At 39.1% G+C, this 20971-nt stretch overlaps 1 protein-coding gene across 5 annotated transcripts; it reads right to left on the bottom strand.

The window, feature by feature from the left end:
* Positions 1 to 4126: 4126 nt before the first annotated feature.
* LOC126427258 (uncharacterized) lies at positions 4127 to 20293 on the bottom strand. Of its 5 annotated transcripts, none has more exons than XR_007576609.1 (7): positions 20147 to 20293; positions 19897 to 20007; positions 19707 to 19788; positions 7693 to 8456; positions 6287 to 7603; positions 6048 to 6211; positions 4127 to 4784 (listed from the first exon to the last, which is right to left on the bottom strand). XR_007576609.1 is itself a non-coding variant. In XM_050089514.1 (3 exons), exons 1-3 carry the CDS (start codon positions 6465 to 6467, stop codon positions 4731 to 4733), a joined length of 399 nt encoding a protein of 132 aa, XP_049945471.1. In that variant the 5' UTR covers positions 6468 to 6719; the 3' UTR covers positions 4132 to 4730. The 5 variants fall into 5 exon arrangements, 1 of the variants encoding a protein (XP_049945471.1); XR_007576611.1 differs by having other exon boundaries at positions 4128 to 4784; positions 8120 to 8456; XR_007576608.1 differs by lacking the exon at positions 19707 to 19788 and having other exon boundaries at positions 6287 to 8456.
* Positions 20294 to 20971: the final 678 nt, after the last annotated feature.

Below are 20971 nucleotides of genomic sequence, written 5' to 3'. Positions count from 1 at the left end.
TGCCCATTTAAAAAAGTATTTTTCGAAGTTGCGTTTGTATTGCAGATGTTTTGATCTTATGACTCAACTTTTTACTGTGCAAAAGTAATCTCTTCAGAAAAGACTGACCAAGGCTGAATAAAACCATACATAGAGTTTCACAGCTGCTGACCAGTATTTTGGTGTATTACTCATACATTTTTTATTATTATTATTATGAATTTGGCCAGTTATGGGCCGCATACAACTTAAGACTTATGGTGTTTCTTTTTCTTCCGTTCTTCCCAGTACTTCTTCATTTTCTCGCCAACTGCTAGTCTCTGCTCATCTGTCCACACTCTCTTGGGTCGAGGTTTTGGCGCATCTTCTTCATAGTTTGCGTTTTCTATAAGTGGCCTAAAGTTATTCCTTTCATGTATTATTTCTTCTGTAACACTTATTTTGTTGGCGTCTTTCTTTACTGCTTCTATCCACCCTACACAAAAAAAATTTTTTTCCGAAGCACACACAACATATGTATGAGAGGTCAACATATGTAAGTATGCAACAGTACCTATGGGGATTTTTGGGGCATTATCCTGGATAAAAACGAGTAGAATATAATACAATACTTTTTATCCCAATTTTGCTAAAAATGATTCCATGGCAGCATCTAATTAGTGTATTGCTCTTTCATGACCTTTTTACAGTATTAAATGTTACTATTTAACTGTCTCTTTCCTCTTTAATTGTTTCTAGGACTGTACATCATTTTCATGCACGTGGGATGAAACGTGGACACATTAACAAATGTATTAATCTTCCAGTTTGTTAATATATCTGTTTGCCCCAATAGAAGTTGAATGTAACACAGTCAGCCATGATACATTAGGTAAATTGCCAGTACCAGACCTCAAAGGCTTTTAAGGCACAGTAAAATATGCTTACTATAGGCGTGTTGTGATGGAATCATTATAAAGAAGCGTAGAATGTACTTACCTTCAATACATTTTTTTTAGTCGAATCAGAAAATGACATGTGCTCATGTAATAGTTCAGGCTAAGCTCATAAAACTACATTCATACGGGTCCAAAAGTCTTACTTGTGTTATTTTTATACAAATTAAAGAATTTTACTAAATTAGTTTAAGTGTAAAGAAACGTGTTACGATAACACCAGTTACCTTGGATCTTAGCAAAACAAAATAGGCTAAGACTTTTCAAATGGTAACAACTTTGATTTAAAAATAAATATGCCAGACTGAGTGTGCAGTACAGATTAAGGTGTTGGGTGTCAGCTTTTTGTATACCCCCATTGCTGTTAAATGATATGGAGGTTTTACATCTGTCCATCTTTTGTCTTCCACTTTCTATTTTTACCTCAACTTTGAATCTAAAATTGGGCCCTAATATTTGTTTTCACTGTATTATACTACATATAATTTTAAGAACAACAGAAAATGTGGAAATATACTTTCAGTTGCTTGTTCCACATATTGTCTCAGATTTAAAAATTACATCTATCTGGAAAAAATTGTCTAGTATTACTCCATACAGTTAAAGATTTTTCTGTGGGCAATAGTGCTTTTTTCTGTTTGTGTATGCCTTGAAGACAATCTATACATTCCAAGCTCTGGTATCCTAAAATATTATCACATAACTGATGTTTGAATGTTTATTTACATAGTAGATCACTTTGAGAATTCTCAGAGTAGTGTAACATGTGCTCTGCTAAAATTTTCACATGTTCTCCTTGTTCCAGCTGGCAACACATTAATGCCCACAAATTTACTCTCACATGTTTTAATCGATCTTTGTTAACTATTAGTCAAACCTCACTATGGTTTTTATTTGAATGGAAGTTCGTACAGTTAGTTTTCTTTATGTTTAGGGCCACTTTGTCTTTATGTGATGAATTTTAACCATCTTTGAGACATTTATTTGATTTCTCTGTCAGCTGACTTGGATTTTTATTTGGAATTACTTAGTACCATTGTTAGTGAATGGAATTTATCCTCCATGCATGATAGAGTTTGTGGGAAACATTCATGAAGAAAAAGACTCTGTATAATATGGTCCCCTGAGTGACACACACCTATTTAGGTTATGCTAAATGTTTTACTAAGTTTTTTTTGAAGTGAGATATCTCAACAACTTGAAGCACCCTGTTTGACAAGTGTGATGGAGGAGTTTCATTAGGAAGACAGTGACCGAGACTTAATGGTGTAAGGCATAAGTCTTAAAAGTGAAGCTGATATAATATTAGTTATGGTTAATGCATTTTCCTGGGCAAGCTGGTATACCCCCTGTTGTAACTCATTCCAGTTTCTTTCCTGATACATACTGTTGTTTCCTGTGCACCTTAATGTCACAAGATAATGACTGAAGATTGTATATGTATATACATAAAGGAAATGCAGTGCGTCACTTACCTGAAAGCTGATATCTGGCAGTGGTGGAGAAGCATGATCTCCTCCTCAGATATGGATCACACAAACAGCATGCAATCCGTAAATGTGTGGTGTGCGTCTCTCTCTCTCTCTCTCTCTCTCTCTCTCTCTCTCTCTCTCTCTCTCTCTCTCTCTCTGTGTGTGTGTGTGTGTGTGTGTGTGTGTGTGTGTGTGTGTGTGTGTGTGTGTGTGTGTGTAAGTAATTGCAAAATTAGAAAATCAAAGTTACTTAGACATTACATGGCTCAGTTTTTAGTCCTTAATAGGCAATCTTTATGAAAAGAGCAATTAAAACAAAATTTGACTATGCTGAAGTCCTGAAGGACTATCTTGTGAACTAAATAGCCTGACAGTTTGTTAGTAATATGTTCCAGGGATTAATTTGCATTATAGATTGTAGTGATGTGCAACAAATCACAAATTAATTTGGACATATGATTGCATTCTCAACATTTTTAATTTTGCATTTTTGTTGATGGTAATACCACTAAAGTTGAACATAACTCCACTAGTCAAATGGCAGTGAGAGATGTACGTATACGCTTGCTGGCAATTTGAAGGCAGCACTGAGTGGGGTTTTAAGAGCACCAGACATCTAGGTCTAAGTGAGCTTGGTATGGGTTAGGACAGAAACACTACAGTACATTACATGAAATCCCAATTAGTTTAAATAACACAACAGTCTGTATAGCAATACAGTATCATTTTTTAAAAATGCTGTAATGTGAATAACCCCAAATTGTGTTTTACTGCCAGTGTTGTTTTGTGGCAGTTGTGTACAAATTGTAATCATTATAGTCAATACCTTTCTTAAATTGGTTTCTTGAATTTAGTAAATGTGTGCCAGTGCTATATCTATATTCTTAGTCTTTGTCATCGATGCATGCAGTTGGACATTAATACATATACAAAATTAAACAAATCATTGCTCTCTCCTGTCCAGTTAATAGCTCTCTGTAGACTAGGCAGTGATTTGAAACACACAGTTAAATTACAAGAATCTGGCTTTCATCCACCTACTCATGCCAACCCTCATCTGCAGGTTCTTTACCACACAAGCATAGGTCTCTTTGGACCCTGATTCTGTCTTATTACTTTCTCACATATTTCACAATTTTTCCACACTCCTTTGCTTTTCCCCTTTGTCTTCACTTACCAGAAGCAGAACATTGCGTCACCAAAAGCTGGACGTAAACATTCATGGCGAGTACACTTACCTAGTTCAGCTTTCTATCTGCTATTCAAATAAAAGTTTAAAGTGATTCATTGTCCTTTCATTTTCAGAATGAAGTCACAAACTGTGATATGAAGACATGCAGTCTGACTAGTTGGCTTGGCATTTAATGAAAAAATTAAGTTTTTTACAACATTAATGCATTTTTTGTTTAGTATAGGATGGTTGCCTGAAAGTGTGTTCTCCCAGCAAAAAAATAATTTACTTCCCTTTTAGTTAATTTGAGATGGAAAATTTTTGTTTAGACTCTACATGCCAGAGGAAGCTATCGTCATATGCAATTCCTTTATGCCAACCTTGGTGTAAATGGGGGCAATCTGTTCATAATTCCTATTTAAATGTGATGCTTATATTAACATTGCAATATATCTTCACTTAATCTTCTAAAATAAAGTTTTAATACCAATTAATTTTATAACACTTCGTTCCTGCCAATATTACAGTTTATTATTGCCAATATATATTAAAACGCAGGAAACATTTTTCATTATCAGCTGACAGAACTACTTCAGAAAGCAGACATAATATGACAAATTAAATAAGCTACATGTAACCTGAAGGAACAGATGTAAATAAAAAAGAGTCATATGCAGAATATAAAATGTAGTTTACATTTTAAAAAAAGATAATTCACATTTCCCTGAAACTTGTGCAACATACACAATAAGTATCCACATTGTTGGGATATCCCAATTTAAAGAAGAACTTCTATATTTCAATAGTAAGTTTGGTCTGAGCTTCAAGAAAAAACTTATTTCAATAATCGGGTTAGAAAATGGCTCTGAGCACTACGGGACTTAACATCTATGGTCATCAGTCCCCTAGAACTCAGAACTACTTAAACCCAACTAACCTAAGGACATCACACAACACCCAGTCATCACGAGGCAGAGAAAATCCCTGACCCCACTGGGAATAATCGGGTCAGACCCTAGCTACAACAAAAAAACTTAATATATTTCAGCAGTCAGGCTAGGCCTGAGCTTTAAGAAAAAACTTACTAGAATCATTCCCTTAATAGTTCCATTACGTTGGATCTCAGATTAAGAAAATCCTACACACTATGCTGCAGTAAACAGTCGCGCACCTTCAAAAGTCTGAAGCTGACTGGGATGACTGCGTAGCTGGTGGTGGAAAGGTAGCCTGAAAAGAAATTAAAATCCACATTAACATTACTGTAAACCTTTATTTCTAAATTATGGATTACTAAGTTTGTTGCACTAATACTGGGTTAATGTTGGGGAAAAATGTTTATGTAACATGGCTTTTCTTATCCATTTCTGTACCGAAATATTCAATGACGGAATGAAACTCAAAGTGGCTCCACATTTGTGTGTATTTACATCTTTATATTGTAATTAGCTACTTAAAGTCATAATATGTATATGCCACACCTTAAAAAAACAATTAGATAACTAATAATAAAAAATATAGGCCTAGTTAATTGTTACAATTTAGATGTCATGTAATGAGAATTTTACTGCACATGCAAGACATACTGGACCAAAGAAACGAAATGCCATGATGTTAATAACCTAACATCTAAACAAGATTAGCAAACAGTTTGAACGTGAGTATATTAATATGGGTGATAATACCAGATGTAATTTTTCTGCCTAGATGGTGTTATAGTCAGGACTGAGATTTTAAGCTATTGGGGAACTTGAGGCAACTGTCAATCAGGAAGTTGTGTTAACACAAGATATGAGCACTTTTACCCATCAGCAATTATTCCATAATGTACTAATGCCACTGCTTTGGAACAAGACGTGTTGTGAACTATGTTGGAACATTCACATTTGCATGAGAAAGTCACAAGCCAATGGAAATATGCAATGCTGCTGTACATACATCAATTTTTTTTTCGAATGAAACAGAATGTGTAAACACTTTATGACTGATTTGCAGTGTATCATTCAGCTGGCTTGCTGTGTAATGGAATTATCCACACCAAGTTCAAGGTGTGGAGTGACTTCAGTTTTTTCAATAGCAATGTCTACAAATTATTCCACGTGACAGTCACATCAAATCATAATTAAGTATTTTCTTTAATTATACTAACAGAGCTACCTTCAGATAAAATAAGAATTATTTTAAAAATGGTGCCAGAAACTTGCATGCCATAGCCTTTATCAATACTGGATGTGAGGTCAGTCTGGAGGCAGTTTTCAGTTGCAATTTCTTATTTCTTTTGTGGATTGTTTCGGTCTTTACGCCACCATCAGCACACAGTATTAAATTTATGCAAGTTAGCCAATAGCACTGTATGTCCAGCAGTGCTCCCTCAAACTTAAAAATGTTAAATAAATAATAATTACTTTATTCCTTAATACGCCCTTTGGGGAAAGGAAAGTTGCTAGATAAATTTCAAAATGCCATACATGACTTTAGACATGTAATACTTACCATTTCAGAAATTTCTACTGTCTTTACAAATTCCTCGCTTTGCTTAGAGTGTGGTGTTTGTCTTCCCCCCGGATGACATCTGCGACCTGCCAACTTGTTTTTTCTTCTGCTTATTGCAGTAGACTGAACGGGAATATAGTTACCGCGATTTTTTCTAGATTTTCCTGTAACAAAAATTAGAATTCATACAATATTGAATTACTTGCCATAACATTTATATAAAAGTATGTTTTACTTACCTTCACCAAAATTTGCCAAATAAGATGCAAGCTTTCTCAATTTTTCGCACATGACTTCAAGGCCTTTCCTCATTTCCTCAGGGGATGTATTTGAAAAATCTATGAGACGAGCTTTTATCTCGTCGATTAAATCATTATTTGTATTGTCTGGAACTGTCTCCATGTGAAGTGTCTCTGGCATCTCTTCTTGGCTTTCACAGAGCAAACCTGTGTCCGTTTGCTCCAAACGTTCCGAAGAACTTGAAGCCCCTGCATTCTGAGAGCAATACAGAGGCTCTAGCCACCCTTCAGGAGGCTCCTCATCTGTAGCAATAAAATAATACAGTCTACGTACACTGTCACTATCCGTCACCTCCCTGTAGTTCCCCAGTCTATATGTTTGCAGATCTTCCCTGTATTGCCTTGGCAACAAGTGCAAACAAGAACAGCCATATTAACAATGTAATAATGATTCTCCCTTTCTTCACTGGGAATGAGCAGAACATCCTCATTGACTTGTCTGATTTTTGCTAGAATCTCCTGTGAAGGAGCCTTTGTAGGCCTACAGAAAGACTTAGGACTTGCTCCATTAGCAGCATCAAGAAGTCTCCTCTGAAAATACAAATTCACCTTTGTGAGAAAAAAGTCCACCATCTGAACCACATTGAAGGCACGCACCCTCTCAAAAATCCTGTCCTTTAAAATTCTCGTGAAGGCCTCAGTTATATTATTTGTGTTGTGCCCTTCTATAAGCATACCTCGCTGATGTGAAAGGGTCCACAGTCCTCTCCTATCCCAATACCCTTCCAAGTATTTCAATAAATTTTGATTATTTTCACCGATGTTCGCTCTTGTTACATTATAGTTTACCACTGCTTCATTTTTTGTTTGCGCAAACATTATTTTTTTGAAATTCTGTAAGAACTCGCACTGTTTTTGCTGTGGTATAGCATTTTTTGCTTTGAGAAGCCAGCGCCACACTGCCTGCAGGACATGGAATATACACAACAAAGCTTTTGTGTTTGGGAAGCATCTTCTAATTGCATTTTGTTCTGACTGGCTGCCGTCAGTCAGAAACACACTTGGGCCATTGATGTTTCCCCCAAAATATTTTCCCCCACTATCTCTTTCAGCAACTCTAGTCCCATTTCTATAACTCCGCAGCTTTCTGAAGACATAATCAGAACTCCCAGTGGTAAACCTCCACACTCACTGTGAGTAAGTAAAACGAACACTCTGCTGCTGTCATGATCCAGAGAACCAGTGGAATCCATAAATACAAGTTTGGAAGCAGCTTTTACACGAGTATGGACTTTTTGCATCAGTGGTGAGCAAATGCTGAAAAACAATTATACAAATATTAATAGTAGCTAAATGTATATGCATAAAGTTTTCATCAGACTACAAATTTGTAAATATACTCTTACCATACTATATAATCATCATCTTACTGAATCATCTTGGCACACACAGCTCCAACTTCGCTGTTGTATTCCTCTAACCTCTGTTGTAACAGCTGCTTTCCATCTTTGTTCAAGTATGTTGGCCCATACTTTTTCTTAAAAACTTTGTTGAACAAATAGTGGCAAAAGTTGTAATCAGGACACCTGCTTCTGTCTGCAAGGACTAAAGGGTAATCTGAACAATTCAGCTGAATTTCAACCTTTATTGACTCAAGAGCAGTGGCTGGTGAATGACCTCTTTCAAACAGGGATATTAATTTTTCTTTGACATCACTTGATGGTTGTCTAAATCTTAAAGCAGCAGCACTGTCAACACTGCGGTTATGACCCAACACCAAGTTAACCTCACACGGCATTTCCTTGTAGAGCATTGCTTTCTCTACAGACTTACCTCTGTATCTATCATGCACGGCATGAATTGTCACTGTCATTTTTGATGGACAGTTAGTGTTTTTTGTTGCCCTTTGCACTGAACCATGAACTTTTATACTGCGAGTATTGTGGTGACAGACCAGCCTTTGTTTGCAAACAACATACTTTCCTGATGCAGGTTCAGTGCACCTTATTGTATAAGTTGTTTTTGTTATGTTTTCAAACTGTGCCAACCACTGTCCAAACTCCTCCCTTGATTTAACATCAACAAGGATGTTTAAAGATTTAATTTCTTGCACATTACAATCATTTCTGTGCAGCTCCAACACACGTGCTTTCCACTGCGGGAGAATTTCCTGTTAAGAGAGAAGAACATGTATTACTATCACTTCTGTACTTGGCTTCATTTAAATTATGTCAGAATTTTCCTCCCTACAGTAACATACATTTGATATAAGAAGTGCAGCAGGTATGTAGACACATGGTTGACCAGACCACAATTTCATAAAAACCACCAATAAGTACACATTTTACCTTGGGTAGGGAGTGGTAAAAACAAAATAATATTTAAACTTTCGAAATTTTGGGTGAAAAGCTTTTGTACTCGTCAGAATATGGTTAAAAATGTTTCATATTCACACAAACATTTCCCTGAAAAAAGAAAAAATACTTGGGGGGCACAAAAAAAGACCTAGTGACTAAACTGAAGAAAGTGCCTACACAGGTGACAGGACAATAAAAGTATGAGGCAAGATAAAAAGAATTCATATGATGGTCTATTAGACATATCTATGTCAAACAAATTAATGTAGTATAAGCTTTGAGGAAAAGGGTAGATTTTTATACATAGGAAATATTAACTATGTCCATTAATGTTACAAACAGTATTTAAACTAATAGTTTTGGCCTAAACAAATTTTTCTAGACACTTCAGTCTGATGGTTCCAATTCCAAATCTTAAGGGAAATGTTTTTAAGGGAAAGACAAATGGACATGTTGGTGTGCTCCTATAGATTATTTAAAATTTCTGAAGTTTCTGGGTGATTAGAGCTGGGTGTTTGGTAAAATCTGAAAACCAATCCTTACTGCAAAACTTCTTTTCACTGGTAAATATGCTTTCTGTAGTACCTGAACAAACTCAGCAACAAACTGTTTTACCTTGAATGAAGTTACAGGAAGGCCCATGTAGCCAAGCAAGTATATTCATCTTTACTGAGAACAGATCTTTGTGTATTCAGAACTTTTTAGTATTACTCTCAGATACCAGTGGTATGTTTAAATTACAGTTGAGTAACAGCATTTATTTACACCTGGCATTAATTTTAAACTACCACAGCATACTCTGTGTCTTTCTCTTAAAGGTTGCAGTTTAATGTAATTTCTAGGCATTCAACACCACTGACAGTCTAATGATTTCCAAATTGAAATACAGGGAGTAAACAAAAAAGTTACTAATTAAAAAAAAAAAAGCAAACACTATTTGTAATTAATCTGAACTTAGGACGCAGTCAGCTGTTCAAGATATGATTGCCTTCTGTTTACTCCACTTTTCCTCCACCTTTCCAAACAATGGAAAAAACAACTCACAATTTAGTATACAAATGTGTTTTATAATTCCAGTACACAATGTTAATAAGTTTTAGCTGATTATGAAACTTCTTACACATACACATGTTTCACATATATGTGAAACGTAAAGAAAAAAATGGCCTACGAAAAAAGCCTTCTTTTAAAGGATCACTAAAAGTCTATGTGGGTAACAAGAAACATAAAAACCAAATTCGTACAGAAACATGTATTAAATGGTAATTTTCCAGTACCGAGAAATGAAAATCTGTCAAAATAGGTATACCGCTGTTTTATATTACAATGTGCGCGCGCTGTTTCATACAGTTATTAAATCTCCTGCTTACTATCACACCATTTAAATTACTGGAGTCCACAGCAAGATTTTTAAATGAGGATTTCTGATCAGGTAAACAAGTTGGCTGTACCTTCATCTTATTTCCTTCCATAATGTACTCTAGTAATAGCTATTTTTACCCGATCGTGCTTATTTTATTTTTACCCTACCAATACCCTTATCTTTCATGTTTTATTTGATCCCCGTAATTCTATAATCTTAAGTAGCCAACATTACCAAGTTGCCAATAACAACTGTCAAGTGAGCAGTCTGGATTAATAGCTTCAAAAAGCAAGCAGAGAATACACCCACTTGAGAAATAGTATTAACTATTTCACTCTGCCTTTCGTTCGCCGACAGCATTATCATTGAAAGCAATGAATTTCAACGCTTAAAAAAAACATTAAGTGCAGAAAATTCATACTAGATATGGTAGTTACAAATACTTCAGCCTTTCGCTTGTACACAACACTATCTTCGAACGAAATCATTTCCAAAATACAGTACGGAGGACACGCTGACGCAGGAAACGCATACACATACAAACCGAGGCCAACGGGCTCGTTGGCCTCGATACAAACACAATAGTGAGTAGTGACTAACACAAAATTTCGCGCGCGCGCGCCTGATGCACAGCACTTTTTCATTGGTAGTCGTCTGGTGGCTCCTTATTGGTCGCTAGCTACAGTGCTCAGACAGTGTGGAGGGGAGATGGCTAGACCCCGGGTCAAGTCAGTACTCGCTTAAAGTATCACCATCGGCGCAGTCGTTCGAAAATGTCGCTCACTGGCAAGTTGGCCATAATTTCCCTTTACACAGATTTATGCACTGCAGTTCCACCTGTCATCTGTCGGTGGTAGTCCGTACTACGCGGGTCCGGCTACTCTGCTGCCCTCTCGCGTCACGACTCTACACTACGTGCAGCTGGCTGGGTTAGCATCGCCATTACATCTCTTGCCGTCTTCTGCTTGCCTGGACTTCCACTGGGTAATACGAAACGTGGGAAGAGTTTTTACGTGAAGCACATAAACCTGGAGACACTCGAAGTAAGACCCTATAACAGTAAGTTGGAAAGTATGCTTGAAATTCGATACAAAAACTCAGCTAATATGCAGCGAACAAATCGATAAAGTTGCGGGTTGGGCAGAGAAGAAATGTAAACGGGAAAATGGGCTGCTTTACTGTAAACTCGATATAGGTTTTCCATAACGGATTTTCCTGCTGCTTCGAAAGGCGAAGTTAAGAAATGTTAACCGTTTTGAGTTTCGTGTATGTATGTGTGTGTGTAGCCAAGCACATAGATGATAGATCATTTATCAACCGAGGAAGTTCCAGGCTGTAGTCGCAAGTACGGCTAACGAATGGAAAATTATGGGCACAGCAATTCCGGTGACGTATCAATTCCAACTGCGCGCTGTGCTGTTAAAACACGAACCCTTACGCCGCCGATACTATTGCATTTAGAGCATGTGCTCGGAGAATACTTCTCCGAGCCATTCAAAAATTGATTCCATCTCTTACCCAAATGATAATACACATCATTTTTTTTTCTTTATTGTAATTTTAATCACCTATACAGGCGGGCTGTCAGCAGCATAGTACGCTGCTCTTCAGCCTTAAGTGGAACAATAACATGACAGAGGTGATACAGACAATACAAAAAACGGCGGGCAAAAAATGGAGATACAAAAAACAATAAACAAGAAGCCGTTCACGTTGGACGATAAAAACGCTAACACTTGTAGACACGGCGCACAAAACACGGAGAACGGTGACGGCACATGTGAACAGTTGAGTTGTAACTGCACGAAACACAAAACGAAGCACACACACTAGACACTGATGGCGATGATCTCCGGCGCGCGAATGTTCACTGAGAGTGTACGAGTCCGGGGACCTGCCAAGAGAGGAGGTGGAGGAGGAGGAAGGGGAAATGGGAGAGGGGAGAGCAGAGATGCCATGGGCAAAGGAGGGTGGGGGAGGGAGGAAGGGGGAGGGGAAGCCCGGGGGAGAGGGTAGGAGGGAGGGGGGAAAGGAAAGAGAAGGGAAGGGAAAGGGGTGGAGGGAGGGTGCCTAAAGGAAAGGACGCAGGAGGTGGGGAGGGAGGATCAAAGTTGATAGGAGGGGTAGATGCAGGGGAGGGAGGGTGCCTAAAGGAAAGGACGCAGGAGGTGGGGAGGGAGGATCAAAGTTGATAGGAGGGGTAGATGCAGGGGAGAAGGACATCATCAGGGAGGGGGAGCTGGCGGAAGCCACCTTGGGAGAGGGTAAGGAGGGTTGAGAGATGGAGACCGGGTGGGACGTGGGAATACAGGCGCGGCAGCGGGCGGGGGTGGGTGAGGATCGGGGAGACGAGCGGGTGAGGAGGGTCGAGTTTACGGGAGGTGTACAGGATCCGTATCCTTTCAAGGAAAAGGAGGAGGTGGGGGAAGGGGATGAGATCATACAGGATCCGCGTGGGGGAGGGGAGACTGATGCGATAGGCGAGGCGGAGAGCATGGCGTTCAAGGATTTGGAGGGATTTATGAAAGGGAGGGGGGGCGGAGATCCAAGCCGGATGGGCTTAACAAAGGATAGGGGGGATGAGGGATTTATAGGTGTGGAGGATGGTGGAGGGGTCAAGACCCCACGTACGGCCAGAGAGGAGCTTGAGGAGACTGAGTCGGGAGCATGCCTTGGCTTGGATTGTCCGGAGGTGGGGAGTCCAGGAGAGGCGACGGTCGAGGGTGACGCCAAGGTACTTAAGGGTGGGAGTGAGGGCGATAGGACGGCCATAGATGGTGATACACATCATTCCAAGTTATCATATCTAAAGAACGCCTTACCAAGAAACTTTGTGGGTATGAAATATATCCTTCACAAATAATGAAAAGACGTTGGCACTTATTCCTATTTTGTTAGCAAACTGTAAATAAGAAATTGATATACCTGCAAAGATGTGTCTTACTTCCAACGTTTTCATGCTAAACTTGTCAATGCGAAGTAAAATACGCAGCGCTTGAGTAATGTAGTGTTGCTCGGTGTTGCCAACAGATGTCAGCTCAACACGCTGCCTCAGAACTGGGCTAGTTCGTTCAGGCGAAAACAAGGTCTCCCATCTTTTACCGCCATCTACAGTTCGTGATTGGCTGAAAACTTGTTGGATTGGCGGCGTACGGTCAGGTTCGTTCGAGCAGTCGCTGGCGGTCCCACGTGCTAGCGCAGAGCTGAGGTGAAATTTACAGAATGCTATTCTTTGTTAAATTACGGACTAGCAGCACACCGATTTTTTTTTGTCATTGTAGCTCCTCACACGACTTTACGTTGATACCTACAAAAGGGTATCCATATTCGGGGAAATATAACGTAGTCGCGTGCATTTCTTTAATGAAAATCATTTAAAAGGCGTTATTGTGCAGGTTTATTTACAGGACAGTGAGTGGAAGCCTTTATGGCTACTTACAAGACGCCATTTATATTCGAAGATACTACAAGTATTCCATACACCAAGGTCTACCCCCCTCCCCCCAAACTGTCATAAATAACTTATTATCCTTTGTTTTGGTATACATGAGCAACTGCTTTATTACATTGTTAATTATTGCTAGAATTTCGTATTCCTTCTTACTAGATTTTTGTAGCGTTGCGTAGACATCAACCCGACGGGTATTGCTACATAACAGTACTACACAGTAAGAATTTAAATAAAAGTCTATGTTAAAGTGAGCACAAAGCAAAATACTAGCGTACCCTGAGCAGTAGAGTAGGCGATGAATAGGAAGAAGAAACACGTAATGCTCGGAAACAGAATTAATAGTGTCCTGCTTGACACAGTCAAATCGTTTAAATATCTGGGCGAAAGCCGGTATGGAATGGAACGAGCATGTGGGAACTGTGGTAGGGAAGGCTGATGGTCGTCTTTGGTTAATTGGGAGAATTTTAGAGAAGTGTAAAGGAGACCTCATATAGAACACTGGTGCGACCAATTCCCTAGTACTGGTCGGGTGTTTGGGATCCGTATGAGGTCAGGTTAAAGGAAGACTTCTAAGCAACTCAGAGGCGGGCTGTTAGATTTCTTACCGGTGGGTTAGAACGACGTGCAAACGTTATGCAGATGCTTCAGGAATCCAAATAGGAACCACTGGAAGGAAGCCGATGTTCTTTTTGAGAGCACTGTTGAGAAAACTTAAGTACCTGCACTAGAGTCTGGCTGACGAAAGATTATAGTTCTGCCCACATACATTTCACAGAGGGAGCACGAGGATAAGATTAGAGAGGCTCGTACAGAGGCACATAGACAGCCGCTTTTCCTTTGTTCCATTTGCGAGTGGAACGGGAAAGGACATGGCTAGTAGTGGTACAGGGTACCCTCTGCTACACACTGCACAGTGGCTTTCGAAGTATCCATGTACATGTAGTGTTTGTGACGAAACTTCAGCTACAATGAAACACGTTGTTCACAGGTGTTAACCACATCCAGTAGAAGCCGTTGTGAGTATTATTTTTGAAGGCGAAATTTGTGGCGGGCAGAATGATCCGTGAAACTTCCTGGCAGATTAAAACTGTGTGCCAGACCGAGACTCAAACTCGGGACCTTTGCCTTTCGCGGGCAAGTGCTCGGTCCGGCACACAGTTTTAATCTGCCAGGAAGTTTCATATCAGCGCACACTCTCCTGCAGAGTGAAAATCTCATTCTGGAAACATTCCCCAGGCTGTGGCTATGCCATGTCTCCGCAATATCCTTTCTTTCAGGAGTGCTAGTTCTGCAAGGTTCGCAGGAGAGCTTCTGTTATCTTTGGAAGGTAGGAGACGAGGTACTGGCAGAAGTAAAGCTGTGAGGATGGGGCGTGAGTCGTGCTTGGGTGGCTCAGTTGGTAGAGCACTTGCCCGCGAGAAGCAAATGTCCCGAGTTCGAGTCTCGGTCCGGCACGCAGATTTAATCTGCCAGGAAGTTTCATATCAGCGCACACTCCACTGCAGAGTGAAAATCTCATTCTGGAAACATTCCCCAGGCTGTGGCTATGCCATGTCTCCACAATATCCTTTCTTTCAGGAGTGCTAGTACTGCAAGGTTCGCAGGAGAGCTTCTGTTATCTTTGGAAGGTAGGAGACGAGGTACTGGCAGAAGTAAAGCCGTGAGGATGGGGCGTGAGTCGTGCTTGGGTGGCTCAGTTGGTAGAGCACTTGCCCGCGAGAGGCAAAGGTCCCGAGTTCGTGTCTCGGTCCGGCACGCAGTTTTAATCTGCCAAGAAGTTTCATATCAGCGCACACTCCGCTGCAGAGTGAAAATCTCATTCTGGAAACATTCCCCAGGCTGTGGCTATGCCATGTGTCCGCAATATCCTTTCTTTCAGGAGTGCTAGTTCTGCAAGGTTCGCAGGAGAGCTTCTGTTAACTTTGGAAGGTAGGAGACGAGGTACTGGCAGAAATAAAGCTGTGAGCATGGGGCGTGAGTTGTGCTTGGGTGGCTCGGTTGGTAGAGCACTTGCCCGCGAGAGGCAAAGGTCCCGATTCAAGTCTCGGTCCGGCACACAGTTTTAATCTGCTAGGAAGTTTCATATCATCGCACACTCCGCTGCAGAGTGAAAAACTCATTCTGGAGTATGATCCGTGTTTGTTGATGTTCTCATCAAGGTAAGTAGATGCTGCGTTGAACTGTAGTAGTAGCACAGCAACAGGCTTAGCGCTGTTCCGATTTCTAAGACACGAAAAGCGGAATGCAAAATAGTTGGAGAGAGAATAAAAAATGTAATATACATTCATGTTCGGGATCCAAATTAGTTGATCGGTTAAAGTGGCTGTGGTTAGAAAATCGTATTTTGCCGTAGAATATAAATGCATAGCATTTATGTAACACTGTGACGTATGTACTCAAGCTGCAAGTGTAGTGTTGTACTGATGGACGTCATAAACTGCAGATTTTGTTTCGTAATTGTGTGCATATATGAAAGCTGTGTTGTATGCAATGTAGTACTGCTTTAAAGAGTGTGCAAGGCTTCTTGAAAGTTGTCTCTCACTTAAACATTCTGACTTGTTAAGTAATGGAGTTATTGAACTTCATTCACCAAGTATTTAACGATGAAACTCGCCAACAGTAGAAGGAGAGATGCAGCAGAACTGGAGATACTGTAGGAAATTTGCATTTTCAAAACAAGATGCTGAAGAAATAGCAGGTAAGTCTTCATACGAATGTCTCGACTGACATTCTGAAAATTCGTAAATCAAATCAGTGTGTAGTAAACGCACTCATTATTAATAACAATTACGATTAGGGAGTGAATGGTTTAGGGTGTAAGTATAAAAATTTCAGTGTTATAATGTACAATTTTGCATCCTAACTGTGGCACATAAAGAGAAAATGCCATAGGACAGATTGAATAAAATTATGCTGTCAGTCATGTTTGTGGGCCGTCATATATAGTTAAAAAAATATGGCTTCCCGGCCATCGACCTTCTTGTGCAAACGCACACGCTATGCCCGAACTCGTACGGGACTTGGTAGATTAATCTGCCACAAGTAATGAGAATGATGGGCAAACATCTATTATGCACACTACAAATGTAGTGGTGTGGACATGTTGGGAATGTGCATCTCATGGGGAGCATGCAAGGGATAAGTCCCTGCAGTCGCACTATCCTCTGTACCCGCGGTGGCTCAGATGGATAGAGCGTCTGCCATGTAAGCAGGAGATCCCGGGTTCGAGTCCCGGTCGGCGCACACAATTTCAACATGTCCCCAATGAAGTACATCAACGCCTGTTTGCAGCTAGGGTGTCCATTTAATTGTCATTTTATTTGATTTAACCAAAGCATTTGACACTGCCTCACATAGCATATTAATTAATAAACTAGAAAAATATGGAATAACTGAAACAGAACTATTACTGCTGAAATCATATTTGACAAACACAAACCAAATGATCTATATAAATTCAAACAACAAATCTGACCTTCTCAAGGTAAAATATGGAGTCCCACAAGGGTCTGGACTGGGACCTTTCTTATTCATTGTGTATGTGAATGACTTGCCCAACACATTACCATATAAATCTGTAATGTATGCTGATGACACAACTTTTATCATGTCACATAATGATGTGGATGTTGTCAAACAAATGAACAAATCTATGAAGGAAATGGCAGCTCACTTGTTCCATGAAAATAGGCTGTCGTTAAATAGAGATATTAATGATGTACCTAATGAAATCAGACATTCAGTAAAATTGCTAGGCATTTGTCTTGATACCAAATTGTGCTGGAATACTCAAACAGAAAAGCTGTGCAGTAGGTTGGCAAGATTTCTATATCTCCTTAGGAAACTGAAGCATTGTGTCAGTAAGGAGAGCATACTTATGGCATACCATGCCTATTTTCATACCCATCTGCATTACGGAATACTTCTTTGGGGAAACTCTGCTGGGGCAAAAGATGTTTTCCTCTAGCAGAAGAAAGCCATTAGATGTATTTTTGGTGTGAGCAATTTAACTTCTTGCGGACAGTGCTTCATTGAGCACAAAATTCTTTCAGTTCCCAGTCTATACATACTTAAAGCACTTATGCATGCCAAAGAGAATTCCCACATGTAGGAAAGCAGGTCAGATGTGCGCTCATATGAAACCAGACACAGGAACTTATTAGACATTCCTTGGACACGTTTGAGTTAAATCCAAAATAATTTTTTACATGCTGGCAAAACATTTTACAAAAATACATCACATGGAATGAGGGAATTGCATGAGAATAGATTTAAAATGGTAGTAGAGACATGGTTGAAAGGGAAAGCATTCTATAGCATAAGTGAATTCCTACATGATGAAAAAATATGATTCTCTATTATTATAAATGTGATTGTGATCAAAGGAACTGTAATTTATGTCATACAACCACACTGACCTTTTGTATAATCATATACCATATGTTAACTTTTGTGTAATCTTTAGTACCACAATCTGTATAACTATGTAACTACAGACCTTATGTATAATCATTTGTATAACCATCTGATGATGCCTACACAACACAACAGTTGTCTACAGCCAAATAAATAAAATAAATAAACACATTTAAGTTTCTTAATGACTGCATATGAGCAGTAACCACTTATGTAGTGGAGTACAGGCAACACATACTCATCCAATTCCTGTATATCAACATCTTCCACAACTACATTTAACTCTTCATTATATGTCACTCCTGGAAGGTTATGTATGTCTGTCTCGGTAGAAAAAATGTCATCCTTGGCAATTACAACACCACCCATTTTTGGGACTTTAATATTAATGATACATAGCTTCATACCTTCAGTTTCTTTCTGTCTCAAAAATCTGTCTAATTGACACATGGTAATTACCACCACTCATCTGATAAAATTTACCAAACCTGCTTTCCAGGTCATCAGTTGGAACCTTGCCTGTTAGAATGTATTGCTTCTTCTTCTCATTGAGCCAATACCTAGCCAGATCCACCAATGTGAGAGTGGTATGCCTAAGAGCTAAATGTGTTATCCTACTAAGACCAATTAAACCCTTAGAAATTTCCTTTATTAACCAATTTGCAAACTGATGTAGGAACTCCAGTATGTGCTTAGAATTCCTGGTTATTGGCTGTTGAATCCTATTTAATAACCTTTGACCTTTTAATAATGTTTTTACATTAACTGCATCCACCACTTGCAAATGATCTCAATGAAAGTTGCAGTATTCAATATTGTGTTTAGAGCCTAATTCTCTGAGAGCAATAGCTGTTGTATGGTCAAAAATATGGAGAGCAAGTTTTACATTCTGCCTTTCTATGGTTCAGGGATACAGTGATTTAAGACATAGCTTGTTTGCAAATGTCAATAAATTCGCCTTTTCCAGCAAATGAAGAGATTTCAAGCTGCTGAAAGACGCAAAACCATCACCCAGCTCATAATTAAAATCCGGAAGCTCTATAATCTCTTCTTTCTGATTCAGCCAGTTGTTTCTTATGCATTTTGATGGGCGCACACTATCGATTAGAAAATAATACGTAGGCTGCAGATGCAAATTCACTACTATTGTAGGCCTGGCCAACTATGTTTCCCCCTTTGTGACTTTAAATGGATTTCATGCACCGAGAGGAGACTGCCCGGTCTTCTTCAGTTAAAAATCTCACTGTCCTAGTTATATATCCCAGAAAATGTGCAGGAACTTGTTCAAGAGCAGTATTACTAGCAAATCCACCACATATTCTAGTCAGAGTAGCAGGGTTAGACATAGTTATTATACCACTGCTTCTTAAAAACTTGTAACACTGAGGAGAAATAGAATGAACTAATGACCACAAAACTAAAATATCCCACGAATATCTTGCATTTTAGCAATGGAATCTATTTTTCCATAAAGTTTATAATTTCATGTTTATCTGGCAAGTTTTCAGATAAATTATTCAAAATAGAGGTTATGAAATCAATACTCTCATTAGGTTCCTGATCTTCTCTGTTGCTAAATTTTAACTCGACAATATTAAGAATATTAGCTAACTGTGTTTTGGTACTTACGGTTACTAGAAACTTTATGTTCCCTATTTGACCAAGCTGTTAATCACTGACATGGACAGTGAAAGTTAGATTTGCGTTAATTGTAACATACCACAGAACTCTCAAAAATGGCATTTCACTAATTAAAAGAAAATACACACTACTCAACTTTTTGACACAGGTCCACTCATTCGAATGGCTACTATTAATTTTATCACATAATACCTTCAACGAAAAGAATGATATTTTCCTTCTTGTGGTGTAGATAAATAATCAGGACATTCTGGCAATAGTGCTGGTATTGCACCTATAAACAAATATTAATTCTCAGTACCTTACCATATAAACCAGGAGTGTAAGAGATTCATCCAATAATTATATAACCTAACTCAAAGTCCGTAAACGACCAACTTACCTTTCCTTAAACGTGGACGATCAAGAGGCGTGTAATTAATCTTCCAGTCTTAGCATCATATGACGATGTACTTCTTTCTATTTCGTGTGCATGGAAATACAGCTCACAAATCTGTTAAAAATAATGGATTACGTTACGTTAATATGAGAAAAGTTTGGCCTATGTATACATTTTATGTTTATAAATCACAATTAACACTCGGACCAAACAGAACCATTTCATAGGTTTATTTACTAAAGCTGCTACTTACCACACAGTGATCTGAAGGGATGAAATTATCACGGTGAACTGCTCTTATCCATTCTCTCCATGCATCTTCATCACGAGGGAAATGGAATGTACTGACTCTTTCCCGAGCAGTATAATTGCCTCTACAAGCAGGCATAAAGTCTTCTTTTTTCCTTTACTGCATTTCGATTCCCCCCCCCCCCCCCCTTCACCATCGTACGCTGCTCTGCAGCCTACAGACGTTAAAAACGTAAGAAGAAAAGAAACAAGAAAAACAGGTGATACAATGGTGACTTAAATTGTAAAACGGCGGAAAATTGTGGAAAGTAGTCATACAGCATCTACGTGGCACGTTTATATGTTGAAGTACTATGAACACTATTACACTAACATTTCAATTCACAATCATATAACGTCTACACAGGCGAATCAACCACGACAGCACATGTTGCCTTGTGTTTGTTATGACCCGAGTGCTTACATCACGAGCGACTCCAAAGACAGTGTAGCGGCCTTGTTCCTAGCAAAGCCATATCTTCTGTAGCAGCGTCTTGGGCTGACATCTGTTGGCGACACCGAGCAACACTGCAGTATTCAAGCGCTGCTAATTTTACTTCGCATTGACAAGTTTAGCAGGAAAATATTGGAAGTAACATACATTATCGCAGGAATATCATTTAGTTATTTTTAATTTTCTAGCAGAATTGCAATAAGTGGCCACATATTTTAATTATCTGTAAATGATGTACTTCATACCCATAAAGTTTAGTGGTAAGGTGCTCGTTAGATATGGTAACGTTACAGTTTTAGTTGCATGCGGCAGTAGCGATGATAATAGTTAAGAATT

This window comes from Schistocerca serialis, chromosome 11 (assembly GCF_023864345.2).
Source record: "Schistocerca serialis cubense isolate TAMUIC-IGC-003099 chromosome 11, iqSchSeri2.2, whole genome shotgun sequence".
NCBI classification, from domain to species: domain Eukaryota; kingdom Metazoa; phylum Arthropoda; class Insecta; order Orthoptera; family Acrididae; genus Schistocerca; species Schistocerca serialis.
Note: the sequence above shows the minus strand (reverse complement) of the source record. Positions and strands in the feature narration are given on the sequence as shown.